This window comes from Callithrix jacchus, chromosome 9 (assembly GCF_049354715.1).
Source record: "Callithrix jacchus isolate 240 chromosome 9, calJac240_pri, whole genome shotgun sequence".
NCBI classification, from domain to species: Eukaryota; Metazoa; Chordata; class Mammalia; order Primates; family Cebidae; genus Callithrix; species Callithrix jacchus.
In genome coordinates this window covers 65,363,045-65,375,254 of record NC_133510.1, presented here as the reverse complement: position 1 = coordinate 65,375,254, position 12,210 = coordinate 65,363,045, and the positions used below count along the sequence as shown (strand labels likewise).

The 12,210-nt window shown below is 49.1% G+C and overlaps 1 protein-coding gene across 4 annotated transcripts; it reads right to left on the bottom strand.

Moving 5' to 3' along the window:
* Positions 1 to 1,515: 1,515 nt before the first annotated feature.
* On the bottom strand, positions 1,516 to 9,519 carry SMUG1 (single-strand-selective monofunctional uracil-DNA glycosylase 1). Of its 4 annotated transcripts, none has more exons than XM_035256559.3 (3): positions 8,108 to 9,519; positions 4,315 to 4,618; positions 1,516 to 3,277 (listed from the first exon to the last, which is right to left on the bottom strand). In XM_035256559.3, exons 2-3 carry the CDS (start codon positions 4,597 to 4,599, stop codon positions 2,750 to 2,752), a joined length of 813 nt encoding a protein of 270 aa, XP_035112450.2. In that variant the 5' UTR covers positions 4,600 to 4,618; positions 8,108 to 9,519; the 3' UTR covers positions 1,516 to 2,749. The 4 variants fall into 4 exon arrangements, with proteins under 4 accessions (XP_035112450.2, XP_054094446.1, XP_003733808.3 ...); XM_054238471.2 differs by having other exon boundaries at positions 9,260 to 9,519; XM_003733760.5 differs by having other exon boundaries at positions 9,488 to 9,519.
* Positions 9,520 to 12,210: the final 2,691 nt, after the last annotated feature.

Here is a 12,210-nt window from a genome sequence, read left to right as displayed (position 1 = left end):
AGTTAGTGCATATCCCACAGGTTTAAGGCCATAGTCCCTAGCAATACTGCCCTCATTTCAGATGTCAGTTGCAAGCTCAAGGATCCCAAACCACCAGCACTTCTGAACAGCTGGCTATAAATTCAAGAGTTCCCACAACCCCCACCCCCCAACCCCCAGGGCCCGAGGTTGGAGAATTTGCTAGAATGGCTCCCAGAACTCAGGAAAACTCTGTACTATGATTAAAGTTCTATTACAAAAGATGCAAGTCAGAACCAGCCAAAGGAAAACAAATATATGGTATGGCCCAGGAGGGTCCCACACACAGATGTGTGCCCTCTGCTCAGAGAAACAGGACACTCCTACATATTCCTCAGCACATCCATGTGGTCACCAGCCAGGAAGCTGAGCAATACCTCAGTGTCAGAAGTTTTTATTAGGGTTTTACTGTAGGCATAGTTGATTAAAATCATGGGCATATGGCTGAACTCAGTCTCTAGCCCCTCTCCCCTCCCTGGGGATCAAGCTGATATCGTCCAGCTCAGAGTCCCAGCCCTGTAACTATATGGTTGGTCATTCTGGCATGGTCAGCCTCCATCCTCAGTCAAATCTTACTATAAACTTGGGTGCAGTCTGAGATCAAATTTCAATATAAAATAAGATGTGACCTAAGGTCAAATCTCAAGTGTAGTTACAGGGACCCTCCACAAAAACAAAAGATACTCCTATCACTTGGGAAATTCCAAGGATTAAGAGTCTCCTGTGGAACTGAAGACAAAGGCCAAATTCTTTACTATAAAATGAAGTAGGAGAGGATTTATACTAAAAATCTTACTAATTTGGAAGCTAGAAATAACCTGTGTCCCAGGAGACGGGAATTAGACCATGTGCCCTCATGAAGGTGGTCTCAGGACCTGCTCTGCTCCCAACTTGGTTCACTTTCCCAACCCTTACCAAAGGGGCATGCAATCAACCATTCAGCACAAAAAATGAACTGGATACCAGGTTCCCATCTGTCCCGTCGCCTGTTCCTCACAGTGCCCAGAGTATCATATAAGACCCCTAACAGACACCCTGCAGGTTTGGCAAGGCAGTTGAGATCTACTCCATCCGGCCAGCCACCAGCACTTTGGGAGCCAAGGCAGGTGTATCACTTGAAGTCAGGAGTTTAAGACCAGCCTGGTCAACATGGTGAAACCCTGTCTCTACTAAAAATACAAAAATTAGCCAGGCATGGTGGCAGTCGCCTGTAACCTCAGCTACTTGGGAGGCTGAGGCAGGAGAATCACTTGAACTCAGGAGGCAGATGTTGCAGTGAGCTGACATTTCACAACTGCATTGTAGCCTGGGCAACAGAATGATACTCCATCTCAGAAAAAAAGGAAAAGAAAAAGAAAAGAGAGAGATACAGATCTACTGCAGCCTTCCCCCAGCTACCTAAGAGAACCCTTTGCCAAGAATGAAGAGGTAAGAGGGAGGAAATGTAAACACCTTCCACCACTAGCATCCGAGGTGGGAACAAAGTAACAAGACAAAAGGCTTTAGGAGCTTTTAATGCTTAGAGTGAAAAAAAAAACACAGGCTAGGTTTTTCAGTCATTGATCCATCTCTGACAAGATGAGAACTTTACCCGCACCCTGGCCACAGGTGGAAGCCCAGACTCTCCCCTAGCAAGGTATCCAGAATGGAGAGGGGCTGCCACTGTAGTGCAGTGCAGTGAATCCCCAACCCAGAGGCAAGAAAGAGAGCACTGTGATGAGAACCCACAAGCCAGGCCCATGCAAGGCACTTTCAAGTGTTATCGCAATTAATCCTCACACCAACCCCAAAAGGTAGCATCCCCATTTTACAGATGAGGAGCCTGAGGCATGGAGAGGTTTCTCAATTTGTCCATCAAAAAGTTCACAAGTCTCAAAGCTGGGATGAAAATTCAGGTCTTCTGACTTTCACTCTGCCACACTGGATTTTTCCTCTGATCCAGCTGCAGCCTCCCATAAGAAGTTCACTCTTAATTTCATGTCTTGGTCCCTGTGAGGAAAGGGGTCAGCCAAAGCCAGCTGTTCTATAAGGATGGGTAGGTATCCTGGCAAGATATTTCCTCTGAAATAGTAAATGTGACCTTAAAAATTACTGTCTAGGGCACTCTCAGCTGAGTAGTCTCCCAAGGAAACAATGAGGTAGAGCAGTCTGCAAGTGCAAACATACACCTTCTGCAGATTCTCTACAAAGTGGGGTACCATGAAAGGGACAGTGTTCAAAGGTAAAGGAAGGAATCAGCTGGGCACAGTGGCTCACGCCTGTAATCCCATTACTTTGGGAGGCCAAGGCGGGTGGATCACAAGGTTAGAAGTTCAAGACCAGCCTGGTCAAGATGGTGAAACCCCATCTCTACTAAAAATACAAAAATTAGCAGGGCGGGGTGGTGGGCACCTGTAACCCCAACTGCTCGGGAGGCTGAAGCAGGAGAATCACTTGACCTGGGAGGCGGAGGTTGCAGTGAGCCGAGATTGAGCCACTGCACTCCAGCCTGGGCGACAGAGCAAAACTCTGTCTCAAAAAAAGAAAGCAGGAATCAGGAGGGCAAACCAGGGTAGTGTCAAAACTGCCACGGCAGGTTGGAAGACAGTTCAACATATCAAAGACTACGTTTCCCAGCAACCAGGGAGCACAGGAGGACCTTTCGCTCCAGTCTAGGAGATGTGTTGTCATCTGTTTGCCCAAGAATGACTTTGAGGTCTTGAATGTGTCTGATGCCAGGCCCCAGGGGTGCTCATTTCGACAGCAGTGGCAGCAGCCCCAACTCATTCAGTCTTTCCTTGGCCACTGCCTCCCAGCCCTTGTTGGCCTGTGGATTACGGGGAGAGGGATGCAGGAGCCCTTCCACCTGGACCTCTGGCATCAGGCCTGCCAGAGCCCGTCGTGCCCGCTGCTCTGCGAGTCGCCCAACTCCCACCACCAGCCGCACCCCCAGCAGCTGCACCTGCCGGCAGAGGGCTGCATCACAGATCCCAAGAAGCTGTTCTCGCTGCTTGGCAGGCAGCTCAGCAGGGGTGAGGTTGCGCCCACTGGGAGCCAGGAAAAGCAGAGGGCATAGATTGTGGACAAAGCAGTGATGGAAGAAGATGTCAGGCTGTCCACAGAGGTTCTGGAAAAAGCCCCAGAATCGGGCACCACTCACTTCTGACTGTGGGCACTCCAGTCCCAGCACTGGTCGCTTAGGGTGCTCTTGGGGAGGGGTCAGCACAGTCCCCCCAATGCCCAACCAGTCCCGGACCATGCTCACTTCTCCAAAGGGAACCTGTGAGGAAGGAAAGACACATGAAGGGCTTCAAAATGGAGACCTGATGCCTGGGCTCTGGACCAACTGACTTCTTTATACCTTCCATGAGAATCCAGCCTGCACCTCCAACCCCCACCTTCACCCAAAGGCCTGAGACAAGGATTCTTCACCCTACGGTTTGAGCCTGTCCATCCTTGTCCATCTTTTTCCAGTTTTTCATTGTGGACTATGGTCCAGAAGAATCTATTTGCGTCTACCCCAACTAGCCTTTGGGACCAAATACAGGGAGTACTTTCAGATAGCTAGCCCTAGGTTTGATGGTTAGTACTGGGGACAGACAGATGGTCTGAGACAAAAAGGCAGCCAGGGTTAAAGAAGGCACAAGGATGGGCTGATCACTGCTCTCTGGGTGCCCTCCCAGCCCCAAGCCTCAGGCCGTCATTTCCATCGATCATCATTGAGCACCTTTCATCACCCAGCTGGAGTCAATAAAAGCGATTGAGCCTCCTGCCCTGAAGCCTCTTCCCCTCCCCCACCTGCCAAGCACCCCCACTGAGGGGCAGTCACTCATCCTGAGCTCTGAAAGGAAAGCAGGCAGGCACTGGAGGCTGGCTCCGTTTTGAACCTCACCTTAGCTAAGAAACAGAACCCAGGTTCCCAGAATGCCCTGCTTCTCTTACATACCCACCCCTATCAACCAGTCTCTTCTGAGGACCCCACAGTCCTAGTCCCTCTTCTGACCCCAACCATAGTTCAGGGACAGGGGAGATCTGGTAAAGTAGGGATGGGCTGGCAGAAGGAAGGGCTCTCAGAGGCAATTAGTGGACAGCTTACAGGGAAAACAAAACTATCATTAATGTGCTTGGTTAATTACAGGCAGAGACACTGGGAGAGGGCATGAGACCACAGGAGCTAGTATGTGTGTTGAGAAAGAATGGGGCGGGGGGACCAACACATGTCTACACCCATGCACATGCTCCTTCTCCACAGCATACCCAGCCAAGCAGCCAGCTAGAGCCTCCCACTCCACCCATTGGGGAAGCCAAATCCTTTACCCCAGTCTGGGCCATGCCAAAAGGTCCAGGGTTCATGCCCAGGAAGAGCACTTCCTTAGGGCCCCGGCAGTAGCGAGTCACGTAGTTGCGATGTGGCTCCCACGCATACTCCACGGGATTATAGATGATGCCCACAGGCTCCGAAAACTGCAGTTGACTCAGCTCAGCATTGAGCCGAAGCTCCTCCTCCAGGAAGCTCTCAGCCAAGCTTCCAGGGCTGGGCTGAGGCTCCATCAGGGCACCTACAGGCTCATGGGTGGACCCCAGCAGGAAAGCGTGGGGCATATGGCCATGCCACTGTCACCTGGGAAAAGAGATGGACAGAGGCCTCATCATCCCTCAGCCACAGAGTGGAAGGAGGGATCCATGCTGGCCAGGGCCCCCACTACCATTTCCTAGGCTCAGAAAGGACCCTAAGAGACCACGTCAGTCATCTACCAAACACCAAGTAGGACTAGGCACACCTCAATTCTTGGTAATGAAGGGCCCTTTCCATCCCCACTTCCAATATCCTTTCTCTTCATATGGCACCTGGTAAGGATAAGCCATAGCCACCAAACATCTCCCACTCCAAACCAAAGCTACTTTCCATCAGGCATAATTCCTGGGCTGTGCCAAGCACACAGTAGGTTTCCTTTTCTTTTTTTTTGAGATGGAGTTTCGCTCTTGTTGCCCAGGCTGGAGTGCCATGGTGCCATCTCAGCTCACCACAATCTGCTTCCCAGGTTCAAGCGATTCTCCTGCCTCAGCCTCCCGAGTAGCGGGGGATTACAGGCATGTGCCACCACATTAGTTTTGTATTTTTTAATAGAGACGGGGTTTCTCCATGTTGGTCAAGCTGGTCTCAAACTCCCAACCTCAAGTGATCCGCCCTCCTCGGCCTCCCAAAGTGCTGGGATTACAGGCATGAGCCACCGTGCCCAGCCACTGTAGGTTTTCAGTAAACATTTACCGGTGGCTTCCTTTCAGCACTTTTAATGTCTCCTAAAAAAGAAAAGCCCAGCCAGAATAGACTGTGTCCTGGAAAGCACGGTGTGGAAGAACGAAATATAAGTGCACAGTCACAGCCCAGAGACCTGGGAAGGCTAATTACAATAGCTTCCAGGTGGTGAGCGACTACTCTGCGCCAGGTGCACCTCATTGATCCTCACAACAACCCCATGAGGTGGGTATTACTGCTCCCATATTATAAGTGAGGACACTGAAGCTTAGCAAGATGAAGCAACTTGCCCAAGGTCTTGCCGTTAGCAAATAATAAAGCTTGGATTTGATTGAACCATCTCTCTGGCTCAGGCTATGCTTTAACCACCCACACCATCATCCCTTAGATGGTCTGATCAGCCACCCTGCTAATTCCACAACCCCCTAACCCTAGCCTAGCTTCTTTCCCACACTCAGGAATAGTGAGGAGGATGATTACAGACTTTTTTTTTTTTTTTTTTGAGACAAGAGTTTCGCTCTTATTACCCAGGCTGAAGTGCAATGGCGCAATCTCAGCTCACCGCAACCTCCGCCTCCTGGGTTCAAACAATTCTCCTACCTCAGCCTCCCAAGTAGCTGGGACTACAGCATGCGCCACCATGCCCAGCTAAGTTTTTGTATTTTTAGTAGAGACGGGGTTTCACCATGTTGACCAGGATGGTCTTGATTTTTGACCTAGTGATCCATCCGCCTCGGCCTCCCAAAGTGCTGGGATTATAGGCATGAGCCACCGTGCCCGGCTGATTACAGACTCTTAATAGAATCTTACAAGCTACACACATGGCCAGAGCCTCAGGTTCCCTCTTTCAAATACAAAGAATAATAATATTCACTTAATAATGTTGACATAAGGATGGAATGAGATGTGTAGGTGAAGAGAGAAAAGGAAGAAATGGGAGAGGAAGAAGAAAGGCAAGAGAGAAGGGAGGTGGGAGAAAGGAGAGGGGAGGGAGAGGAACATGACAGCAAGCTTTGTAAACTGCAAAGGCCATCCCTTCACTGCACTCCCATTTGAACCCAGTGTTCCAACCTGACCATTCTACTCACATTTTCAAAATGCCTTTCCTACCTCAACTCCCAAAACTTTGCACATACCATTTCTACAATCCAACCAAATATACTCCTCAAGTCAACCGGGACATCATCTAACAGTCATCTAGTCAACCAGAACTGTGATTCCCCCACCTGTCCCCACATCCAAATCACTCCCATCCTTCAAAATGCAGCTCAAACCATCCCTTTGATAAAGTCTTCCCTCCTCAGAACACTGCAGCATTTGCCATAGTGTCCCAACCCCACCCCCAACACAAGTAGGTCTGGTGTGAGGCCTGGGAATCTGTATTTTAAACACACTTCCCAGGGTGATTCTGATGGTTGGAGAAGGCTGAGAACTACTGTGTGTCGCCATAGTTAGCATCATCTTGATGAATTCATTTTGCCTCCCCAGCTAAATTGGGCAGATCAAGAGCCAGGCTCTGATCAATCTCCCTCCATAAGCCCAAGGTCTTGGCCCTTATTAGGTAGGTACACAACAAACACCTGCTCAGCAATGTCCATTTCTTTTTCACTTTTGTTTAAAAGTACCCTCTGAGCTAGGCGCAATGGCTCATGCCTATAATCCCAGCACTTTGGGAGGCCGAGGTAGAAGTGCTTGAAGCCAGGAGTTCAAGACCAGCCTGGCTGACAAAGTGAGACCCCACCTCTAAAAAATAAAGATTAAAAAAACCACCTTTTGGCCGGGCGCGGTGGCTCATGCCTATAATCCCAGCACTTTGGGAGGCCAAGGCAGGTGGATCACTAGGTCAAAAGATTGAGACCATCTTGGTCAACAAGGTGAAACCCCGTCTCTACTAAAAATACAAAAATTAGCTGGGCATGGTGGCGCACGCCTGTAGTCCCAGCTACTCGGGAGGCTGAGGCAGGAGAATTGCTTGAACCCAGGAGGCAGAGGTTGCAGTGAGCCAAGATCGTGTCACAGCACTCCAGCCTGGGTAACAAGAGTGAAACTTCGTCTCAAAAAAAAACACCTTTAAAGAGCCACTCCTGATGGATCCTTCTCCACTTCTATTTCCTGAGTTCACTCAAAGCTCAGCTGCCCTCTTTGCACTCTGCTTGTTTTCCAGGCTCTGGTGTGGCCATCACATCTGGGTCTCCCATGTGACTAGTACCATTGTCATTCCTTCCTCTCAACTTTCTGCCTGGGTCAGGAGTGACCTCTTCCTCCAGAAGAGAGCTCAAGGTTGACACAACAGCTTGATCAACCTATTTTTCTCACCCTAGCCTTGGGGAAGTGGGAGAGAAAAAAAATCAGAGGCCAAACTTAGGAAGTCCTTCCCTAACTGATCTCAGTAGTGTTAACTGATCTGTCCAGGTGGCTACCCAGGACAAACTGGGCTCACACAAAAGCTGAGAAAGGAGCTGTGGAGAACAACAGTGTTTCAGAGGACCTTGCTTTGCATCTCCCATGCAGCACCAACATTGGCAGATTGGCTGTTCCAACTCTAGAATCTCAAGAGAAGTCTTGAGCCTACCTTTGGCATTTCCAGACCTGTGTTGGAGACTGCAAGGCCAGGGAATACACAAAAGAGTGACAAAACCTTATTTTCATTGTCCCATAATTTCAAAGCCTGATCTCATAGCAACAGCCACAGGCTAGAAGTCAATTGACTTGAACTCCACTCTTGTTTCATCTCTAAGAAGATTCTCTTGGGCAACTCATTTAACTCTCTCCTCTATGTAAATCACATATTCCATCTAACCTACCACCAGCTGTTAACTCATTTATTTTTTTCAATACTTATGAGTGTCTTACATGACAAGCACTGCAGCAGTCTCTTGGTGAGGAAGAAATCCAAAATGAGTAAAATGTAGACCAGGCTTTTTGTAAGCTCATAAACTGCTGTGAAAGGGCAGACAAACTAACTATAATACAGTGTGATGTGAGCTTTAATACAACACTAGGAGAACCCAAAGGAGGAACATGTCAGTTCTACCCAAAGTAGCCCCAAGAGCCAGAGGCTTAAGAAATGTAGATATTGCCGGGCGTGGTGGCTCACGCCTGTAATCCCAGCACTTTGGGAGGCTGAGACAGGCGGATCACGAGGTCAAGAGAGCAAGACCATCCTGGCCAACATGATGAAATTCCGTTTCTACCAAAAATACAAAAAATTCACTGGGAGTGGTGGTGCATGCCTGTAGTCCCAGGTATTCGGGAGGCTGAGGCAGAATTGCTTGAAACCAGAAAACAGAAGTCGCAGTGAGCCAGCATCGCGCCACTGCACTCCAGCCTGGCGACGGAGCAAGAAAGACTCCATCTCAAAATAATAAATAAATAAAAAGATTATTTTACAAAATATGGTATCATATGACATTAAGCGCAAAGGCAGTGTAGTTTGACTCATCGATAACCCTGGCCACCAAGGCCAGACTTCAGGCTGATGTCAGACTTCTCTGACATCAAATCCAGGAAGTCAGGAATGATCTGAAGACACACGATGCACTTCCCTGTCCCCTGGAGGCACTTTGGGAGTCCAAGGGACAATAAGAAATATCCTTAAACTAAATAACATAATAATTATAATAAGGCATAGGCCAGGCGCGGTGGCTCACGCCTGTAATCCCAGCACTTTGGGAGGCCGAGGCAGGCGGATCACTTGAGGTCAGGAACTCAAAACCAGCCTGGCCAACTTGGTGAAACCCAGTCTCTACTAAAAATACAAAAATTTTCCGGGCGTGGAGGCGCGCACCTGTAATCCCAGCTACTCAGTAGGCTGAGGCAGGAGAATCGCTTGAACCCGGGAGGCGGGGAAACCCGGGAACCGAGATCGCACTATTGCACTCCAGCCTGGGCGACAGAACAGATTCCATCTCAAAAATAAATAAATAAATAAATAAGCATAAACTCAAAAAGACCATTTCATCTGGTTCCGAAGGGACCAACGACTACTAAGACACCATACAAAACCTCCGCCGGCGCCCTCCGCTGTCTCCAGCCAACTGGAAAGCCTCGATCCTGCAGACCTCCCAGGCAGTTCCATAAGCTGGGCTCTCCCTGCACTGAGTCTAACCCCACACGACGAGAAAGACCCCAAAACCCAGACATTCTGACTACTCTCTCGGCTCAGTCTCGATGACCCTGGGAGCCCTGAACCTGCCTCTACAAACCCAGATTCCCAGCCTCCTACTTCCTCACCTGGTCCAGCTCCCCATCCTGTTTCCGGTTCCTTTCCCCCAACCCAACCCCGGCGCTAAGGACAGTGGGAGTCGTAGTCTACATTGTTTAGGGAAGGGATTGGAGTACCCGCAGCCACTTCCGCCGGAAATGCTCAAATCCCGGAAAACGCCCTAAATCAGCTCTAAATATCGCTGGGAATTGTAGTTTATTCTTTACGTCAGCGTTAAGAAGTGCTGAGAAGCGAGAGGCCAGAGTCTATAAGGACCTGGAAAATCCTGGGTTCTATTCCTAAGGGGATTAGAACCTTCCAAAAGTTCATTCACATTTTTCCCAAAGAGATTGCAAATCAGGAAGTTTCAACCATCCCCAACCCCTCACCCACCTGAGTGTGTTAATAATAGCTAAAGATCATTTGGAGGTCCTCTGCTGCCCTGGTTATGAGACCTCTCCTTTGCAGCCCGCCATTACTGTATATAGAACATCCATGAAGGCATTTCTGCTAGCTCCTAACAACTCTTTAGCAAGGAGCATCCCCCATTACTGTCCAAGCCCATCTCAAGAGCGTCACCATTTTGACTTCTTCCTCTGCCTTGCTATCTGCCCAGCCCTATAACGTCAGTATTAGAGTTTTCCAAAGAAACAACAGGATATCTATCTATCAACATGAGGAGATTTATTGCAAGAATTGACTCACAGGATTGTGGAGGCCCAGAAGTCTCACAGTCTCCTCCTCTGAAGTCTATAAACTGGAGAACCAGGAAGACAAGTGGTATAATTCAGGCAAGTCCAAAGCAGGGGAGGGAGCTCACTGCTAAATCCCAGAGCCTGAAGGACCAAGAACCAGGAACTCCAATAATGTCCAAAGGCAGGTATGTCTCAGCTCACGAAGAAAGAGAATTTGCCTTCCTTCACCCTTTTGTTCTACTGGACCCCCAAGGGGTTGGATGGTGCCCACCCACATTAATGAGGGCGACCTTCTTAACTCAGTCTACCAATTCAAATGTGAATCTCTTCCGGAAACACTCTCACAGACATATTCAGAAATAATGTTTTACCAGCTATCTGCGTGTCCCTTAGCCCACTCAAGTAGACACATGAAGTTAGCCAGCACTCATCCTTCCAAATCTTCTTCCTCAAATAGTTTGTCCAGGAACCCTTCCCCGATCAATCCTAATCCCATGGTTGCACCTAACAGTCCATTTCCCCCAACTCCTGGATCCCAATATCTATGTCCAAAGCTGTCCTATTCCTAGTTTTGTTCTTGTCTATCTGGATCTGGTTCTGTGTTCTGACTCTAAAACTTTCATTAGACTGGGAAGCCCCTAAGGCTAGTTATCTTCTATATTCCTCCCACCCCACCTGAGCACAGCCAAGGCTCTAATCACAGAGGCAAGGTCTCCCTGTGAGTGGTAGAGAAGGAGGCCTGTAAACCCCAGAACAGGAAGAAGTGAGAGAACAAGGATGCGAGCCCCTTCCCAAGACTTCTCTGATCTCCTATCAACAAAAACGTAATGGATGCAGTAGGAGCTTCAGGGAGCTGTGAGCAGTGACCTTCTGACATCCGTAGTGAGAAACTACCCTGACCCTTGCAAGATTTTGGAAACGGAATTAATCATCTACCTCATGAAGCCCATAATTTCCTGAGCTTTAATTTTTACCAGACCCTCTCCCTCTCTGTGTCTCTCTCTCTGCCTGTGTAATTTGCCCCTCTCTGCGTATGTAAACTTATCTCTATCTCTAGTCTCTTGTGTAGCTTTCTCTCTGTATCTGTGTGTCTCTGTCTCCCTCTGTGTACATCTCCCTGTTTCTGCTTCTTGCCCTAGAATGACTGGAATAAGAGGATCTGAGCTTCTAGAACAAGTTCCCCCATCTCTGTGTATTATGCATTTCTGTGTTTCTGATCAAAAATAAGGTGGGTGAACTCTTTGTGGTGTCATCTCAGTGCTTAAAAAATTCTAGGATCTCCACCATCCCTTGGGCAACCCTCCTGCCCACCCCAGACCCCTCTGTCACTTGCCTGCCCAGCACTTCTAGTTCTAGTTTGCCATCTTGGCATCCCCTCCACATTCAAAGTCGCTTTCTGGCAGAACAGTAATGAGTGAAATGAGTAACAGGCAAGCAGAGATTCCCCCAGGACCTCCACCTCCCCACCCCCAATTTCATCTTCCTAGAAGAATTAAATAACTGTTTCTGTGCCTATAAGCCCATCCATCCCAGGGAACCCAGAGATAGGAAGTCCAGATATAAGGAGAAATGGAGGCTTAGGCAGCCACAGTGAGTCCCTACAGCTGATGCCAGAGGGGCCTAGGGCCTTCTCTGTCTGTAGTCCGTGCTATTCCTCCCCACCCAGAGAGTCACTCCCAGGAAAGATGGAGGTGAGGAGCTCTCCGGATGCAGGGGTGCTTAGAAACAGAGACCCTGAGGCTTTCAAGAGATGGAGCCCAAGAGATGGAACACGGGCTTGGGTGCAGCCCTCCCACCCAGTCTCATCCACTTCTTAGTCTTCTTGTCTTCTGGGAAGTCATCAAGAGGCTGCTGACCGTGATTTACGGGTAGAGCCTTGTGGGACAGGAACAGAAGTTGACCCAGGTTATGGCCTGGGTAAGAGCCTAGAGAGTTGAGTCACCTGGCCTGGGGCGGGGGGCCCAGCCTACCCACCAGCCAGCTCCTCTGCCCTGAGCCCAGGTGGGAAGGGGTTAACCTGCTCACTTGCTTTCCTTTGGTTTCCTTGGGATACTGGA

What these genes read in the sequence shown, in the direction of transcription:
- SMUG1 (XM_035256559.3), bottom strand. Translation starts at nt 4,599, where the DNA reads ATGCCCCACGCTTTCCTGCTGGGGTCCACCCATGAGCCTGTAGGTGCC. An exon ending in TTGGCATGGCCCAGACTGGG is followed by an intron (nt 3,278 to 4,314) that starts GTAAAGGATTTG and finishes CCTTCCTCACAG; the next exon opens with GTTCCCTTTGGAGAAGTGAG.